Source organism: Bombus bifarius, unplaced genomic scaffold (assembly GCF_011952205.1).
Source record: "Bombus bifarius isolate JDL3187 unplaced genomic scaffold, Bbif_JDL3187 scf7180000008013, whole genome shotgun sequence".
NCBI classification, from domain to species: domain Eukaryota; kingdom Metazoa; phylum Arthropoda; class Insecta; order Hymenoptera; family Apidae; genus Bombus; species Bombus bifarius.
This window is the reverse complement of record NW_022884389.1, coordinates 801,438-822,505: the sequence shown is the minus strand read 5'-3', so window position 1 is coordinate 822,505 and position 21,068 is coordinate 801,438. Positions and strand designations below refer to the sequence as shown.

General features: G+C 33.3%; 1 protein-coding gene across 2 annotated transcripts; it reads left to right on the top strand.

The window, feature by feature from the left end:
- The first annotated feature begins 872 nt into the window (after nt 1-872).
- On the top strand, nt 873-19,918 carry LOC117206904 (poly(A)-specific ribonuclease PARN-like). 2 transcript variants are annotated; one of them, XM_033446605.1, is made up of 12 exons: nt 873-1,052; nt 3,566-3,779; nt 4,139-4,414; nt 4,490-4,772; nt 4,848-4,969; nt 5,050-5,276; nt 5,350-5,419; nt 5,489-5,544; nt 5,620-5,706; nt 5,800-5,992; nt 16,580-16,668; nt 19,218-19,918. In XM_033446605.1, exons 1-12 carry the CDS (start codon nt 1,034-1,036, stop codon nt 19,307-19,309), a joined length of 1,728 nt encoding a protein of 575 aa, XP_033302496.1. In that variant the 5' UTR covers nt 873-1,033; the 3' UTR covers nt 19,310-19,918. The 2 variants fall into 2 exon arrangements, with proteins under 2 accessions (XP_033302496.1, XP_033302495.1); XM_033446604.1 differs by lacking the exon at nt 19,218-19,918 and having other exon boundaries at nt 16,580-19,060.
- The last annotated feature ends 1,150 nt before the right edge of the window (nt 19,919-21,068 follow it).

Genomic DNA, 21,068 nt, shown 5'->3' with positions numbered 1-21,068 from the left:
AGACCTTTAACGGTACTCTTCAATAGGAAATGACGAAACACAATGCCTGATTGTACAGTGACTGAATATAATCCTTGCATGGACGTAATTCTGATCCTTTCTACTTTATTTCAATTTTTTATTTTTATTGAAATTCAATGATATTATACATTCATATTTCGAATATGTTTTCTAATTTTCTTATATCTGTATTTGGTTGTCATACTTTCAACATGTTGAAGCCAAAAAATATTATATACATGCTGAACTTTATTAAATAATAGTAGTAAATAACTTTCATAATTGGTAAAAAATGTTAGTATAGAAATATTTTTTATCGAGTACTATTTCTAATAGCATATCTATTTATTTTCTATAAAAGAAAAATATAAATAGACAGGTAATAACACTAATGGTAAAAAATTTTGAATTACTAAACATACGGATTAAATATTTCTAAAAGCTATCTAGGAGAGAGGAAATTTTCTCTTTGATAGTATGTAGTGCTGTTTGAAATATTGTGGAAATATAAAATTCTATACTTTATTGCGATTATTCGATCATTAGATATGCTATTCTACATTTTACTCATTATATCATACGGAATTTCATAAAAGACTTTTCATTCAAACTAGTATCACAAGCGAGATTTCGTCTATGCTAGTATTATACAGAGTCGATAACGTCACATGTGACATGAAAATGATGACCTCAAAAACGTGGGACACAAAAAAGTATTAAGCATCAGATCCGTGATGTACCATCTACTCTGTACCTCATCGGTAGTTACGTTACGTTAGATTTTCAAACATAATAAATGCAGAGTGGGGAAATAGTATGTCAGTTATACTCCAGATGGCAATCCATGTATGATGTTATTTTTATCTATAGAGTCCTCATTCTGATTTACTTACTTAATGTGGTCAACTACGAGAAGATCGTGTAGGATCGATGGACCCCGTTAATTTTCGCGTCTAATTTCAGTTCCGGGAAAGAAATAGAAGATGTCCGTTGTAAGTTCAGTGTAGATAAGTAAGAGCAAGGTTAAAAAAAGATGGAAGTGACTTCTTTGAGTGAGTAATCGTAAAAAATAAACATTATACTGTCAGCTTTTATGATGATTGAGAGTGGGATTATTTATAATTATTACATTTATAATTATATTTATGATATTGTAGTTTCTCTATAATTAATTTGTAATATGAAGATTCTATACACGAACACGTTGTTTATTTAAAATTAAACGTATGAAAATGTGAACAGTTATCAGGAAAAGATTAAATTAGAGCATAAAACAAAATTTGTCTTTCTCACGTGACGTGCTATTGTTGCTGCATAGATTTTGATAAAATTTTGTAACTACTTTATGAAATTGCAGTATTACATATGTAACTTATAAACTTTTGGTGGAAACGTTTTATATAATATTGTGTTTTTTATATCTCTTGATAACTAATATGATTGTTTGAAAGTAATCTACAGCTTTTTAGGTTATGATGTTTTGTATGATTTGGAGTGGATATAGTAAATTTCAGCGTTTATTGAGATGTAATTGGCGCAATAAACAAAATGCTGAAGATGGAATTATTGTGAACTCGTGATAGAAAATATAATATTTTTAACAAAATGCATTGCAATCGCAAGAATTCAGCAGTATCCAGCAATGTAAGCGTCAATCACAGTGTGCAAGAAAGAAATCAAAGTAATGTACAGTATTACAATAACACTATCATAATGATATTATAACATAGTAATATTACGGAAACAATGTTGTTAGCTATATATATATATATATCCATGAAAAATTTAACAACCAATCTCTCAATATAATACTATTTATCTATTATATAATACTGTTTATCTATATATATATATCCATAAAAAATTTAACAATCAATCTCTCAATACAATACTATTTATCTATTTTTGTATAACTGTGTATTTCTAAAATATCATTGCAAATAATAAACTCTATTAATCGAATTTAATATATTAGGCAATATACTATATGTCATCTATATAAAAGGAAGATATATAGTTATTTTAGAGTTATATAAGGTTAGACTTAGATAATTATCTATAAATAATATGAACATCATACTGATATAGCATAGCTAAAATAATGAAAATATGAATATTATAATTTTTGATTCAATTTAATTTATATATTTGCAGGAACTGAAAATATAAGTTTAATGTTTTATATTAATATGACTTTCTTCACTTCATAGCCTGATCCATTTCCTACTATAAGTAATTAAAAATATTTAAATAGTAACTATGAATAAAATATTTTTCAATACTATGCTTATCCAAAATATGTTGACATTGTATTATATGTAATTTTATTTTTTGTTTATATATATGCATCATTAGGTATTGCTAATTATCTTTATTCTCAAAATATCAAACTAATCACAAATAGATACTTTGGTTATACAATCTGTATATTTCAAAATTTAAGCAAGAAAGATTGTTATTATTGTGAAAGGATATTTTTATTTTAAACATGTCTTCTTGCATGGATATAAGTTTATTAAGTATATTTAGATAAGAAGAAAAGATTATATCTATCAAGTGTATCGTTAAAGCATTTAAGTGATTAATATAACTATAGAGCTATTACTTTCAATGTGATTCTTATCTTTTTTTATTAAATTGTTTCAATAATTCATGTAATTTATTTTGTATTACATTTATGAATGACTTTTTATTTATTATCTGAGTTAAATTGCGATATTCTTCAAATTAATATTATATATATAATATATATTTATAAATTTTCTCCAATGACAATGATCAAGTCAGATCAGTGCCTGCTATTATTTTATCTTTAGTTGGAATTATTTGAAATGAAAAAATTCTCGAGTATTTACTTTTCTAAATGTTGAATGTTATTTTCTAAGTATATGTAGTGTACGTGTGCAAACAAAATCTTTGTATGAAAATGAAAATATAGTTTATACATATATATATTTCACAATTTGAAAATTTGCGTTACCTTTTTTCTCGGAGAAATCCCGCGCTTCTCTATTACATCTGGTCGTAATGTTGAATTCATTTTATAACGTCGCATCATGAATTTCGTCACAATTATTTATGCATAGTACTATTTTGCATAGAACATTATAAAAATAACATAGTGTAGTGATTAATTACTTATTTATTACACTAATTTAACAATAACTATCGCACTGTGACGCGGACCAATGCGTTAGATTTGAAAATCCTAAAAGCACTACATGCTACCAACCTTTGATCACTGAAGACATCCTTTCCGTATATCAGCGCGAAATTGAATTACTACTATGTTTCAAATTAATATATTTTTCTAGTTTTATTCTTAAATTTAATATATACATATAATAATTTATCATAAATGAAAAAGATGCATCGTTGTTGTTATACTTGATTGATATTTATTATAATGTAATAATAAATGTTATCAATAATTAATAATGATTCTATAAATAATTCTAAAAATTCCTTTCTCAATCATCACGAATATATATGAAGTAGGATATAAACAAAGTAACTAAAATCAATGCAATGTTTGATACAAGTAAAGTTTCGAAAATTTTTACAGATTTTCGAGAAGTCCTTGTGGAATTGGACGAAGTTATAAAAAATGCAACATTCCTTGCCATTGATGGTGAATTTACAGGACTGAATTCAGGGCCTGATGCTGGTGCCTTTGACACACCTGCTCAGTATTATGCAAAATTGAGATCGGGATCAATGGATTTTCTTCTAATACAATTTGGCCTTTCTGTATTTACATTTAATACACAAACTCAAAAGTACGAAGTTGATCTTAATAAACACTTCTGCAATTTTAACTGAATAAAATGTTTTCAAATTAAAATTTCATGCATTAATATTTTACTAAATAGATAAATATATGGCATATATATAATAGATTTTTGTAAATACCTATTATTTTTCAAGTACTAAATATTCTTGCTAATTTGAAAATTTATTAAAGTAATTTTTTATTCAGTTAAGTTAATAATCCAGTTAATAAGTATCAACATTTTCAGCAGCTATAATATTAATTTACTATTATAAACTGATTGTATGTCTGATTGCTTATTAACAGGGTGTTCGTATCTATATATATTTCCAGATTTGTGTTAATATAATCGTTCTTTTTTTGTAGGTACAATCAACGATCATACAATTTTTACGTTTTTCCGCGTCCCCTAAATCGTACAGCTCCGGATTTGAGATTCATGTGTCAGACATCCAGTATGTCGTTTTTAGCATCGCAAGAATTCGACTTCAATAAACTTTTCAAATTAGGCATTCCTTATTTAACTGCAAGCGAAGAAGAAAAATTGATCAAACGATTGGAGGAGAAGCAAAAGATAAGGGATGAAACATTAGAGATTTTGCCTATTACGGATGTTGAGAGGCCTCAGATCGAGGATATTTGGTAAAAATAATTTTAGTTTTAAACAACGTTTCTCCATCATTAATATAAACGAAATTTAATTGAAAACCATTTTAGTAGAAAGATGGATGAATTCATCGCTTCTGAAGAAGAAGAACTAGTGATTGATAAGTGTGGTGCTTTTATTAGACGACTAGTTTATCAGGAAGCAAAGCTGAGGTGGCCAAATAAATTGAGGATTGAAAGTAAAATGGAGAATTTTGGATGTAATCTCGTTATACAAAGATTAGGAACTAAAGAAGAAGAAGAACAAAGGGAGATTGAAAAAAGAGAGAAAGAAAGAGAAGAAATTCAACATGCAGTTGGATTAAGTATACTCATGAGAAAAATTTCAGATTCTGTGCGTTTTGTTAATCGTGTTTAATTTATCAAGTAAGTGAGGTGTAATCTATAATGATACATATTTTTATTTCAGGGAAAGTTATTAGTTGGTCACAATATGTTACTAGATCTCTGTCATATAATACATCAATTTTTTGGATATTTGCCAGAATCATATTTGGAATTTAAGTCTCTTCTTCATGGTCTATTTCCAAGGTAAGAGTTTCCTACGTTTTTTCTGAACATTACTGTTATATTTTAATAAATATGATTATTATATGATATTTTTTTTATAGAATTTTAGATACAAAAATAATTTGCCATTCGCAGCAATTCAAGGAAAATGTACCATCGTCGAATTTAGGTATATTGCTAGAAACAGTTAGTAAATCACCGTTTAAAATTACAGAAGTGGAACCTATCGATGGCAGAAGTTATTCAACGCTGGCAGAAAAATGTCACGAGGCCGGTTACGATGCATATATAACTGGAATATGTTTCATTGCATTGTCTAATTATCTTGGTTAGTAACTGACATGATTTTATCCTAAGAACATGATCTGTAAACTTTTTTCACTAGGAATATTCTTTTTCAGGTTCCTTACAAAACCCCGAAGTGCCGATAGTTTTATCGGATTCATCATTACTCGACCCTTTTCTAAACAAGTAGGTGTTATTACATTTAATATCATTTATCATGTCTATTATAGCGTTTAATTTATTATTTTGTTATAGACTCCTCATAGCAAGATTGAAAGATATTCCGTACATAAACCTTGTCGGAGAAGATCGTAAGTAAATCTTACCTTTTTATTCATATATTTTAAGGTGAATCTTATGTTAATAATATATGTTTTCTTTGTCAGCTAATCCAAATAGAGATCATATATTACATATAACATTCCCAAAAGAGTGGAGGTTTAATGATATATCTCAATTGTTTAGTCCGTTTGGTAAGTATACAGTTACAAAATTCTTTCATTTATTAGATAATCCGCACCAACATTTATGTTATTATTTTAATGTAATTGATATAACTATTACAGGAGGTGTGCATGTGTCATGGTTAAATGACACGTCTGCATATATAGGACTATACCGTCGAGATCAAGTTAACGCAGTAATGAAAATTCTAGGTAAAACGAATACCTATAAGATTCAAAGGTATGCTGATTATCAAGCTTCTCTAGGGGTGACCGTTGGCGCAGGAGATCGTAAACGGAAATTATCCTCGTATGAGTAAGCATAATTACAATGAATACATATATATTTTTAGTTTGGAATCAAACGATTTATTCTTAATGAATCATTCTTACATCACAGGTTTCTTAACTTTAAACAACCCTTGAATAACCTTTAACATATTCACTACCAGCATCACACTATCACCACATGTGTGATATTCAGATTTTATTTTTTAACTTTATATACAGATTGTTAACGCTATTAGTACTCAGTATTTTTCTCATAAATGATAAGTATGAGGAAAAAATGAAAGAGAAAAAAGACGAATGGTTATAAATCAACTACATATTCACGATAATATCTCTTTATGAAAAACAAGGAAAGATGAAACGGAGTACCCTTGTATCTATGTTTTCTTTGTCTTACATATGATAAATTCTACAAAATTAAAGTTAAAATATTTTTAAGTTTAATCAGTGTCCGGCCATGTCACTCTATTTATCTTTTTTTCGTAGAATGACAAAAGGATTCGATTTATGCAAACAAAAGGGAAGCCTTTCATTAAAAGAAAAACTAGTGCAGCTGCAAAATGAACATGCATTTTTCCACTTGCAAAAAAGGTATTATCGTGAATACGTATTTCATTTACAACCTTTCATCTTCTTTCTCTTTCATTTTTTCCTCGTACTTATCGTTTACCGTTTGAGAAAAACATTGGCCAAACTACTAATAGCGTGAACAGCCTATATATGATTGTATGTATATGTTGTAGTAATAATTCAAAAAACAGAACATAGTATCCGGTAAACGTATTGCTTTAATTCAGTATAATGGCAAACGTGTTAAGTATCTCCTCTACACCACCTATGAATCTTATATAAATGAAACTTTTCCCCAATTTTGAACACATAAGGCAACATATTATGCAGATGTAATGTTGCATTATGTTGTGCCTCTTGATATAAAATTACCAAGTTTCCCTCGTTAATTTCTCAGCTTCTCGATAGTTACGACTGTTTTTTCTCTTGGCTCGTTGATTTATTGCTTTTCGATCATGCATTTCGCTCAATCGCCGTAATTTCTATCGACTAATTTTATTGCTTGTCGCGAACATCTACAGCGGTATCTTCGATGAATGAGCATAATGATGGTAACGAGTGGCGGCACATAGCTCAGTCCATCATAGTCATAAGTTATCTTAGCCAAGGATGATACTGTTGATGTCGCGGGATGCGGGATATTAAACGCTGGCAAGAGGTAGCGTTTCATAGTTTAAAAGAAGGAAGTTAACGCGTTATAGGGGAGTGCGGAATGAGTTGCGCGTGTGCACAATAATAATTTCAAGCGAGCATCGCCGCAAAGCGGACAGAAGGGGTGTGGATGAGCAGAGGGAGACAACGTTTCAAGCTATAGTCGACTTCTGAGAATTTCCTGTACACGAAAGATTTGCATAGGGTCGTAGAGCTCATTTTAAATTAATGCCAGCGACGCTTGTTACACGCGTGTCTTGACTTCCTCTTTCTCCTGCTTCCCATGCCGCCTGTACTCTTCTTCTCTCTTTTGTGCTTGGTTCGTTCGATGCTTCTTCTTTCTTCGTCCACTCCTTTGCCACTTCGTTCTTTCTCGTGATCATCATGATGCTAAAGTCGCCAGTAAATCAGAGTTCCTCGCCCTTGCCGACGGAACTTATCGGATGCGCCGATCGAGTATCGATCTGGCGAGTATCAATAAATTGATCGATGCGTATTGAAAAATGACTTCTAAGCTATGATTAATGAACCTACAAGATTTACGAATGAAATCGAAAGAGGGAATTAATGTTGTTTCATATAATGTTAGACACAAGTACTTTAGCAAGTAGTAACTTGGACTTTCTTAATTATGTGTTTTAGATGGGTATGTTGTAAATTATTCCAGGAGGAAACTTGTTATTATATGGTTGAAAAATTATATGTCAACTATGACTTTTTGACGATGTTGTAGGAGTTGGACAGAGTGGAAGAAAATTATGTCTTTTCTTTTACCTTCATATTACCCTACACATTTTAAGATGTATTTAACGAAATTGGTTATTAGCTAATGTTATGCAGTTCTAAATAGATAAAACGGATATATATATATATATATAATTCTCTTAATCAATACAATTATTATTATACTGCAAGTTGGAAAATGGTTACAACTTGGTCGATTAATCAAAGATAATATCCTTATTTATTATTAATTTTTATTTAAAAATGTACTTAATATTGATATTTTTGCAAGAAGAGATTTGAAAAAAAATAAAGTCCTTCATCGTGTTTTTCTACAAATTAAGCAATTTTTATATTCAGTGGATTAACTAGAAACCTTATATCTCAAATGTAGTACTGTCAAGATATTCCATGTAATATTCGAAACGATTGATTACTCATATATAGATACATAATACTTTATAATTTATAAAATAATAAGCCAAATCTAATTTAGTTTTCCCAAAGCTTTTGTGAAATCCCTCGTGCGAAAGTAGGAAAGGAAATAGAGAGAATATTTTTTTTTTTATTGTTTGTTTGAGGTCACACGCACCTCTTATGGTTATTAGTGACCAAGTTGAGAATGATCAGTGGAACAAAACCTATTCGTATTAAATTGTACTATATAAACCGATATGTTTGAGAAAATTTAGAGAGAAAATGGTTTGTTTGGAATGAAAAGACAGCTTGAAACCGCCCGTAGAGTCGAATCGCGGCGACATATAATTCCCTGCCCGATCGCGACTATTACGAGTACAAACGAGCCGCATTGCCCACGTGCGAATAAAAGCAAAAGTATGCTGGTATTAGGGTCTTGATTAGAATAATGTAACACGCTTCGAATAACGTGTCGTGTCGCTCGACGAGGACGCGACCGCAATGCAAATGCACGCGTATGAATCAGTTACATCTGACACGTGGACAGCTACTGCGGATGGATTCTCAAATTGGAATCGGAGGATACACTTCTTTACTAAAAAAAAAAAAAAAGAAGAAAATGCTACATATGTGCTCGCAATCAAACTAGTTCGTTGGTGAGTATCCTGTACCAGTTTCTTCTGTTCATTTTACCGTTTAGTTACTATGCTGTTGAATTATCAACATTATTATACGTCGCACGAAATGATTAAAGATACTCATTCGTTCGACAGCTATGTACATAATTAATGCAACACAAAATGTTAAGTATGTATTTAGTTAGGTACAAGAATTCAGGACGCGAGACTTTGATGATCTATAAGAAATTTGAAAGATTTTATGTTCTCTAGGAGAAGACATAACAGCTACTAATGATAACTAGACTGCGGATGTTCGTGTATTTATAGCACATTTAAACGTGCAAAAATGTATATACAAACTATCCACGGTAAAGTGCGTAATCTATAATTTAATATTTCAGGAGTGAAACATATCTCTAGAGATTCTTCATTTCCTTGCATTCATAAAAATCTGAATTTGCCAAGCTAAGGAAATTTTACGAAATTTCTAACGATAATTACTACCCCTATTGAATCGCTGTACATTTCTGTTCACTTTCTTTTTGACTTGTTCTACCTTGACCATAGGCATTTTTTATCGAACCAAACGGTCCATTGATAAACAGTATTTTGGATTCTGTAGGTTGGTCAGAAACTTCTTAAATTAACATCGTTATTCTATAAGCAAGGTTAATTAATTAATTAATTCTATTCATTTACAATATCTTCATAAATTCAAATTTAGTTAATTCTTTATACTCCTCGTTATCAATAAATACTTAACATCGATCATTTCTAGTAAGTTTAGTTCCTACTGTATCCAAGTTTCATCGAGCATAACTCGTTAAAAATTACAATTTCTAAGCCCAAGTATTTATATAAGTACTTAAAAATTCACCCTGAAAAATAAACCATCTCCCTGCGCACAAGTTACAGGAATTTAATTCCATTCGAAATCACTTTCCTCGTTACAATCCCAGGACGGCACGTGAACATTTATTCTCCCCCGAGCGACAAGAACATTGTACTCCCGTAATTGCTTAATTACCCTCGCCATGCGTCATTCGCGTTTACCCGAATGTACCGCGCCGTGCTAAATGCACGGCTATTAGAATCGCAAATACGCCGTGGCCGCGGCGTATTATCGCGGTATTTATTTGCCAACTATAAATAAGAACGCCAGCAGATACAGCGACAATTTATAATGGTCAACGTGTGGCCCGGTAATAGCCGTATAAATTACAATTTGAGTTGAACACCGGCGCGCCGTTTTTTCTTTCTCAGTGGATCTCGCTTTCTTAAAACGCCATTTAAATCATATCGATCGGAAAAGTCGTGGCCTCAACACACACATACGCACTCGTCTGATTTCTTTGCGTTCTCCGACTCGGTTGCTCGGATCCGGTCGGAAAATTCTTCGCGACTTTAATCCTTCATTTTTTCACTCCCCCTCCGCGTCTGCTTTATGATTCGCCGAAGTACATAATGAACACGCCGTAGCCGGACGCACGTGTATCTCTTACCTAGTCTTGGGCATGAGTGCGCGTGTGCGTGTGCATGTGCGTGTTCGGTACTCTGGCATGCCCCATAAGCATATATCACTTGGCGGTACCAATGCATCACTCCGCAAACGCGCGCCAACACCATCGCGGACTGCTTCTGTGTCGCATGCGACTTTTATCTGTTGCCGCGTTCTGGAGTGCCCCAGCTATCCTTCGGTCGTGTGCACGAGAAGCTTCTTTCCTTTGGACGAAGCTTTCGTGTCACGCGGAAACACCGTGCGCGACCAGTAATTTATCGACGATGTTGGTTCGCGTGCCGTGACTGCGCGCGCCTATCCACGGACATAGTTTCGATACCCTCGCGGTGCTTTATTAATTTTGAGTACTCTTGTTTGTTATTGTCGCTTGTCTCGTTTATTCTTCTTTACCAAGAAAGACTGGTCGTGTGTGATTATTCTTTTGAAATAGGGTTTGTTCTAGGCTTTACATCTGGTTCGTTCCTATGGTTAAGTGGTTTGAGGCAAGCGGAGGTGGATCGAAGGTGGACGAAAGTGCAGATTGTAGGGAAATTTGTACGTTTGTTTTGTTATCGAAGTATCGCGAAAATTGGTTATAGCGTAATCGGTTTGAAGGTGGTTGATATGAGGATGAAAAATGATACAAGTCTCATCCTTACTTTATAATTGATAGTATAAAGGACTTTCAATTATATTATTCATTTTCGTTTATAGAAAGATAACGTTGCTGTATTAATTGAATAGCTTACAATGCTCGTATTGAATAAATATAGCGTACGTTATTCGAATATATTAGTCTGATTATCGTTAAGTGCGGTTAACGTCTGCAACAAGTTTTAACTTTTGTTCGACTTGTTTCGTAGTATATCCTTAATTACTCGTTAACGTAGTGTAAATAGGATCAGGCGGAGTGCAGTGAAACGTATTATGTCAGTTTTTCTTTGTAACGTTAGTTAAGAAGGAAATGTTATTGACATTATACTTTTAAAAACGCATTAATAATTTTATTATTGAGCGAGTAGGCATTTGCATTCCGAGGACGTTGATAAAACAAATCGAACAACGTATTATCAGTTTAAAATTATAATTTGCTCTGCAAATGAAAGCAGACGGCAATATCTCATTACCCCGCGTGTAATTAAAACTTTTCTTCGTGCGCGCAAGAAACAGCGGTGACGAAGGGTCTGGTCACTTTGCATATCTGGCGGCGTAACTACACCCTGGTGATTTCAATGGACAGCCCGCGAATCGAAGCAATTCGCGGCAAGTAATGACGATTTACGAGGCGGATCACTGTGCGGCTGTGCATTAAGCTATTAATATCAACCGGCGCGGCGGGACATTAACCCTCGGCCCAGCTAGATTACTTCCCACCTTCGAAAGGAATCGCACGTAGCACGCCTATTAAATGTTATTTATTGCAACGGCAATTCGTTTATTAAAGAGATTATTAGACATCTACTTCGGTTGCGTCGGTATCGAGCCGGTGAGTTGATCGCAATAAATTCCTGCTCGTCACCATGCAGCAAGTGGTACGAACGACGCGAACGTTGTAGCAACAGTGAGAATTTTTATTACGTCGAACGGCCATTAGGCAGGTCGAACTTGGTCGACACGGTTATCGAACCACGGGACACGAATTTATACTTCGATCGTTCCGAGACTGTTCAATAAATTTCATTTATGCCTCGTATGTTTCATTACTAATGCGGCCAAAAAAAATTGTCCCATTCTTCCACGTGTGTATATTAATTGCCACGATGAAACAGGTTACCGCGCTCGACCACTCTCGTAATTACCTGCCTTGAAGCGGTGGATCCGATCTGGCCAATACGTAGCCTCTTCCAGTGCCGCAGATTAGAAAAAGATTAAAATTTAACCGCGTTCGGGATAAATTGGCTTATTACGGAAAAAGCCAGTAATAACGCTGTAGGATCGCCGATCGTCGAGTGCCATGCCGGTACAATCTAATTGTAAATAATCTTCGCACGGTCAGAAGTGTTATTTTGATAGACAAGAACCATAACTTTGTTTCTTTAGCTTTCGAGGAGGTAACCTAACGTTTTATCTATTTCATCGTAACCGTATGATTTTTAACGTTTTGTAGAACTCTTTTCTGCGACTCAATGAAAAGGAAGTATCGGTAATCAGTAGAGTATTAATAAAAGTATAATGTTTTTGTATCGTTTGATTCCATGGAATCAATACCATTGTATTTTAACTGTATGGCATAAATCTTTGAAAGCGAAATTATAATGTTGTGTCGGTATTTTCTAAGTAAGATGTCAACATTCCCAGTGAAGAACGAGGCGCGTTTTATGTAAGTGTCATGTTATCGGGTTGCATGAGATTGACAGAGAAAATAAGCGAAAAAGTCAGACGTATTATATCTGTTAGAAACAGTATTGACGTCTAATGGGTTGGCTTTATGGGAATATCTGATGATATTTTCATGCGTCGAGATAATGTTTGTGGTTTGAAAAAGGTACTTGCACCTAGCAGGAGGTAGTAGATTTCCATGCATAATGCAAATACTTTAGAGCAGCTAGTATATCTTGTATCCGAGTACAACCCCTCTATCTGTATTATGCCTTCGGGAGCGCGGCTGTAATGCGTTTAACATGCCTCCAATTTTTCTTTTCTTTTTGCAATTTATTTTCATCTTTCACTGTCTTTTTCTTCAAAGTATGTATACTCGTTGGGCTGCTACCTCATTAGCGTTATTTCCGAGTCGATTTCGCATTCTGGGAAATTAATTTTTTCTCTACCCTACTATCAACCTCTTTTTACATTTGAAATTAAGTTACGAAGATCCGCATTAAATCCTTCGAATGTCAAAGACAATTCAGGTATTTTAATTTGACGAGAAGAACATAAAGAGCGAAAGAAGTTTGAGAAAACTTTTATTGCGAAATTTAACTCATCTTGTAGTTTTCAAATAGCATTTTCTGTTTAAAATATCGTTGAAAATTCCAGGACATCTAGCTGTTTACGTATAGGCTCTCGTTTCAGATTAAACATAAACGAATATCTTATCAGAGAAGAAACTTGTATGGTCGTATGTAACAAATTTAAACTCACTTCGTTCTTTTGATCAAATCATCGTCAGTCTTTCGGAATCTGTAAACTTTCATTGACAATAATATCGTATGGTCACGAATACTTGAAAAACTATGGGGCCGTAACTCGCATCCCTTTACACGCAACACGTTGTCTCGATTCGAGACACGTTCGCATGCATTAACCGGCGAACGCGAATGGGAATATCTAGTTTCGGAATAATAATCGGAATGTCCTGAAATAATTCGAGCTATACTCGCATAGAATTCCTTGTTATTCAATGCTTTCGCGGAAGTTTACGTTTACACAGATACGAGATGCACAAAGTTCAAGGTTTCGGTCTGGGATGTAATAAAATGCTTGGCAGTCACCCGTTGTGTTTGTAGTTATAACGCAGTTACCATTCCGTGAAATGACGAGAGTTATGAACGTAGTAATTGGTCGGGCACGTGGGCGCCTTATTAATACCGCGTTGCCAGCGAGTCTGATCTGTCTGTCTCATAGGATTGCTGCCAGGGTTGTGACAATGGGATCGTACCTCCAACAAAATGCGTTAAGGCTTGTTCAAAGGATAAGGACATTCTTTCCTCGTTTTCCACGAGGATAGCGTCTTTACATTTCTGGAGTAATATCATATCATCCTGACGGTGCGTTGACCTCTTAATTACGAAATTCAGTAAATTACAGAAACTCCTTTCGTGCTTTCGCAATCTAAAATTTATATTAACAGCGTACGTAAATGAATAACTCAATTGTAACGTATATTACGTCATTTTACGTTATTAATCAATCACTTTTTCTTTGACGTTAACAGTATATGTTGCTGTGTGCGACTACTTGTTTAAAAGTTTATATATGTAATTGCAACATTTTATTGCAGAATTCGTTTCAATCCCTTCGAAAGGATTAGTTTTAATGGAACAATGCACAGGATGGAGCACTACTTGCGCGGACTGAGATTCGCTATATACTGTTGGAAGGGATGCAATGAAACGGGTATACGAATCGTTGCGTATCTTAGGGAGATCGTAAACGACATGTTTTACTAGAATGAATTATTTTTCTGAAAATAAAACCAAGAATTGAACGAATATACGCTAATTTAATTTATTTTTGAACTCGAGCATGCGCCGCAATTACAACACTGCCATAAGGTCTTTATCGTTTATATCATCTACCTGCGCTTTTTCCACCTTTTCAAAAATATTATTTTTTATCTACGCATCTCACGATTTTTTCTACGGCAATCCAATCATTTCTGTACAAATTTGGTGGCCAGGATATTAATTCTATTTCTATTTAAAAATCTTTTACATTTTTAACTTTTCCTAATTCTTTCCCTATTTTCTATTCATAATCTTCAAGGTATCAATCAGGTCTAGATCTTTTCGATTACATTCGATTCTCTCACTTGTTATTTTCTCAGTTTCTCCAAGTCTTCCCGCCTTACTCTTACTTTCTTTCTTTTACATTAACTGTCTCTTCCCTTACCATTTCTTTTCTATCTCTTTAAGAACTGGTATTTTCGTTCTGGAGAAAAATTCTCAACTCTTGGTTGCTCGGCCGGCATCGTTGTTGCTCACTGTTATTATTGTTTTTATTATTAAGCAGGTGTCGTATTTAGTATAATTTATCATTATTTCGCACGTTTCGAATCCACGTCGTTTATTTCAACGAAAACAACAAAAGATCTCTAATTACAGATTCATAGCAATCCGCATCAAACCCTCTCGATTTCGAGGTATACGCTTTCATCGAAACCTGTTTCAGCCTCGACAAAGTTCAAGAATAGAGAAAGTATCTTAACGTGATTTACAACCATAAAAATGCACAATTTACGCAGCCGTTTCGACTTGTGAATACCGTCAAGTCAAAATATATCCTGAGTTAGGTTCGTTAACGCAGGGGGAGAAGGAGCGATTCGAAGACTCGTTAACTTCAGCCATTCCAGCTGGTGACATGGTTGATGTTCGCGAAAGGCACGGATTGGAAGAAAATTCCCAGTTGACAGGATATCTGACATTCTTGCACTGATCAGCCATACTTAACGACGATGTACACCGCATGCACGCACGTGATGCTGCATATTCATAAGTTGTGGTCACAGTTGCGGTAACATTTCCGCGGCAAGCTTCAACACGTGCACCGAATAAATTCTTCCCACTCTTTAATGCTCGATAGCGCACGATTAAAGGCAATTGATCTATTTTTTGCGTAAACTTTGCCCAATAATCGTGCTCGTTCGGTATAAAAGTAATCGGTACAATGCGTACACGGGAGAGAGATCGACGCCTTTTTATGCACGATCGCGAAATGCATACGTAAATACGACAAATACGCGTGACTTGTACCCGTGAATGTTTCGAACGTTCGAGCACAGTATCCTGCGTATAGAAAATTTTACATATCTCAACATATTACAGCAGTTAGACAGATACACAACAGGATATGGTTGCACGAAAATGATTGCAAAATGATGTATGTAAGAAACGTTGATTGTACGATATCGCGCGTGGTTTACGAACAACAGAATTCTAACTTTGACTCGGTTGTTCTGTCAATTAGCCATTTGGTCCTTCGTATCAACGTATATACATTTACAGTAGTGTTTAGTTTGATTGCTGTAAACGTTTGGATTATGTATGATATTTGTAATGTTGTTTAAAACTGACGTTCCTCGATGATCGAAAGAAAAATTTCTCTTCGTACTTTGCTTCGTATATTCTCTGTCTCAATGTATATAGTAGACTATAAACTATTCGATATGCGAATCAAGTCTATGGGTAGAGTTGATACTCTGAAATTTTGCAAATGGTCGGAAAAAATAGAAATAACTGACACTAAAAGATAATTTATATAAAAATAGAATAACTATGTATTTACTTGTAGCGGTGAACAAGTGCCTCCGAACACTCGCCATTAATGTAATTTCTGCCTTGGCATTTAATGAATTTCTCAATAACTCTTTACGCCTTTAATTTTACTCGTCTACTTTTTAGGACATAGAATTTTTATAAAAAAAAAGGTTATGTCAAAGAGGATAGCGCCTATTTTGGTACTTTTTGTATTGTAGGGCTGGCTCGCCGAAGAAAGGGGAAAACTCCGTGCCAACGAACGGCGTGAAGACCACTAAGGACGACGATGGCTGGGAAGTAGCCACAGGTAATGACCCCGAATTATCATCAGAGTCCATCATCCCTTGCTCCTATCCTCATGAACGATCGAGAGCCACATCGAGGCCCCGTGGAAGTTATCACGAGGCCGTCGAGCCGCTCTTATTAGAGCCAGTGAAGGTCGAGCAGAAAGTCAAATTAAAGAACAGCCTTAGTTTGCCTACGGATTTCCAGAACGAACGAAAGAAGGACGCGGTGCCGAAATACACGATAATGAAACGAAACGCGGGATCTGATAACGATAACAAGGTAGACGACACGAGGGAAGTTTCAAAAAGTACTGAAAATAAGTCGTCGAACACGGCCAAAGACGATCGTCATAATTCGTTGACATTAAGCAATCGTAGCTGCAAGCCGGGAAAAACAAAGAAACATAATTCTAACAAAGGCACGAGTCAACAATCTGTGTCAATGCAAACTGGTTCGAGTAGTAATAAATTGTCTGAGAGAAAGTCATCCGTTTCGACAAAGTATAAAGAAAGTGAAGCGTCAGTTGAATCTTCGTTTTCCTTGAAAAAGACGTCTAGTACAGCTTCTTCCCCGTCAGCTAGTCCTCATCTAGGAAACCGGACGAAAAAACAATCGAAAACGAAACCGATAGTAGTAGAAAAATTCCATAGCTCGAAAAATACCTTGGCGCTTGATAGAAAAAAATTTTTGTCAAATGATAAGAAACAAAATGATTCAGAATTGTTCTTTGATCCATCTGATGTAAGTCGGATTAAACAACGATTCAGTAGAGGCAAATGTTTGTTTATCATGTTGGCAAAAATTTTTACTATAATTTTTCTTTATTACATTGCGATTAAGACGGATTGAAGGAAATGAAATGTGATTTTTACTCGAATTTCGAAGAATAATGCTGTTGACAATGCAACGATAGCTGACTGTTCCTGGTGCTCGATCGTCAATTCCTTAAATTTACTTAATTTGTTTCTACTTTAAAGCATAAATAGTTCGATGACGTTTTTAGAAAGTATTTATTTTTTAATTCAAAAGAGGCCCTGGGTACTATACAGTCAAGGAGAGGAATCCTTGTCTTAAGCTATATTGTTAGTATATATGATTTTCATTATTTAATGATCATGTTTTTTTGTATTTAATATTTTATACATGTTTTTATAAAATATTTCATTTGATAAATGTATAGAACTTGCAATTATTATGCAACGGAACTGAAATTGGAGCTACATGTGACGATGTATACAAAATGTCTCAACTATCGTGGCAGCAAACCGAATGGTGGTTTCTCATGTAAAGATAAGTTAAAGATGCACAACAAAGTGTTTGTATATGCAACTTCGTTTACGAGGAGAATGATTTTGTCGAAAATTGATTCAGTTACACATCTACTGATTATAAAACGAAGTTTCAGCAAAAAGTTTGTTTTGTACTCTTTACTTCGCCGTAGGGAATCTCCATCTACCTATCCACGATGGCTGGGCGTTGTGTATACAATTTAACTAATGACCAGTCTAAAAAAGCGGATATATAAATTGTTTTCATAAAAGTGAAATAATGACATCATAATAATTATCATAATAAAGTTCGATTAAAGCTCTTATATTATAAAACTACGTGCTTTAAGACTTTTGCAATTAATAATTATTAAAATAATGGATATACGCTTTTTAGGAAAGTTATTTATCAGAATGCGTTTTTGAGGCATTTTTATAAACTAAGAATTTTATATATTTACATTTTTACATTTTATTTAAGAAAGTTTTTACACTCTTTTTTATATATGAGTCTTTTACATCCTGTTTAAGGAAAGGAAAGACAGAGTTGTTGCACTTTACATAAGAAGAATCTTTGTAATTAACGATTTACATACTGTAAGACAATACATTGTGAAAGACAATTTCGATTTTGTTATGTGCAAAATTGATGAAATTGTGGTCACTTGTAACTGTATTTCTGTGATCAGATTGTTAACTTATTGGTATTGTATTAATTGATAAGAGAAATTGTATTACTCAAACTTCTACGCTGCTTTCAAACAAAAATTTCAATTTTGTTTAAATTTGTACCGACTCGTGATATTTACCGTAAATTACAAAATACAGAACGAAATTACTCAAAATACTTCATTCTACTTTTATTATCGGATTTCACAAAATTATTTTATATTTCACCTGTATAATAGCAATATCCAGTTCCATAAATTGACAACTAAAATAAGTACAATCTTGTAATCTTTATTTTTTATAATGGAATGATTAGTAGAATTAAAACTGCAGTATCGAGACAAGATTTGTTGTTTACGAATCATTCGAATATTTTATAACACATGTGTTATGTCACATATTAATGATGATATTGTAATGTTTCAAAAGAATGACTGTGTGAAATAGAAAATTTTCTAATTTACAACACGTTAATGATATGTTTTATTTCTCTCTTTTTCTGTGTGTATGTGTCGAAATACTATATAAATTCATCTATGAAATAATCGATTAAAAATGAAGTATTAGTACCAACTAATAAACTCGAAGGGTTATGTCGTCGCGCATAAACCGATTTTTGTTATGTGCACAGGGAAACGACGCCGGAAGCGGAAGGACCGTACGGACGTAGCTGATGCACGAAAAACGAACCAGAAATTCCCTGAGGCTGACTCTTGGGAATAGCATTATTCACAAGAGCCAAGTCTCGGATTATAACATATCGTCCTGTGGAGAGACGGTGAATAAGTTGGAAAATGCTGAAACATTTCGACTATATTTTATTGTATTTTATTTCTCGTTCATAATATCAATATAATGATATCAATAGTAACTGAAACTTTGCATGGCACTATTTTTTTCTTTTTATGCACTTAAAAGCATTAAATATTTACGATTAAAAATGTAGATGATTGATCCTCTCGTTTCGTTTAATCGCTAAATTAAACAGCGAATCGTAATCACACGTCAACCAAAAATTAACATTATGTTCTGTAAATTAGCATTTTTTATCAAATTTTATATTTATACGTATGAGATCAAATATTTTCATTAAACACAATTAGTACAAATATATGTATTCTGATCTGTGAATTGTACATGTAGCTAAATAACCTGACGCAGATATGTACTCATCTAGTTTCATGTCGAAACTGCTTTATATTGTTAAATACTTTGAAATAAATATACGATTTGACGAAATATTTTTTCTATACATCTAGTAGATTACATATAGTCTATTATCAAATGTAACACTAAATGGATTAATACAATAAAGCATTTGCTGAAAATCAACATTCCGTCGTGCTATTTATTTCTTGAAAAGACCCCTATATTTTCATAAGCATCGCTACTCATAATCAGTGATTATAATTTTTCTTTGATACTTTCAATACTTATAATGTAAATTATCTATTAATAGTATAATAATACTTATAATTTTTTATTATTATTCTTTTACTCATTCGTTACATTATTTAAATATTGAAATATTTAGCCATCTAACAAATATTAAGTAGTCAAGCTCTCGATTCTCTAAACACGTTGAAGATATTGTATCGTTATATTAAAACGCTCGGTGTTGTTTCTAAAGGTCATTTTTCTCTAGAAGCTGTCAATTTGCATATATATTGGGATTTAATTGCCTAATCCATAACATACCGTAGATATTTATGTATTTTTTTTGTTTGATTATTTGTTTTTAAGAGAAAGCACTTGCAAAGAAGTATATGTGTTTATTTCTTTGAAACTTACAAAATTTGATATTTTACTCATATCGTGTTATCTGAGAAAAATTCGAATATGTATGTTTCTATGTTTATTGTATCATAAAATACATATCATATCTTGCACTATGCTTTCGCAAACCTGTACTAAAAAATGGAAGTAATTGATATTTACAAACTAGTTCCCATTTGCGCGGGAAATATCATTGGTAGTTCATTAAGATACTACTATTTAATGCAACTTTTATAGAGTTACTAACCAACTAAAAAATCAGTAGTTTCTAACAAACTTCTCGTGTGTATCCTGTTCAATTAACGTTCTTTAACGTGTTCGCACCCCCCTGCAATGCTATTCTGAATCATTCGAGAATTTTAAGATATTAATAAGAAATTAAAGGTTCAAGCCTCATAAATGTTTAGGTTTACGTATGATTTGCATCCGAAAGATTTCATTACATTTGCATGCATTTGAAACCGAGCATTTCTTAGAGTCTGTTGAAGCAATAAAACACCATTTAACACGTTCACTGCTTACGTTCCTGATTCAAGTTGGTGCGTACTTTTACGACTTACGATATGGGAATAATATCGACTTAGACACAGGAGGCAAATTATCAGGTCATACCCATAACTAATGTCTTTTCTTATTTTGCGCTTTGAATTTCCAGTTAAAATTTACAACCAGCAATTAGAAAGATTGTAAAATTGATATCTGCAAG

Bases quoted from the DNA above. Each gene is read 5' to 3' on its own strand.
- LOC117206904 (XM_033446604.1), top strand. The intron at 3,780-4,138 runs GTACGAAGTTGA...CTTTTTTTGTAG, and splicing joins TTTAATACACAAACTCAAAA to GTACAATCAACGATCATACA. The intron at 5,993-16,579 runs GTAAGCATAATT...TTTGTATTGTAG, and splicing joins CGGAAATTATCCTCGTATGA to GGCTGGCTCGCCGAAGAAAG.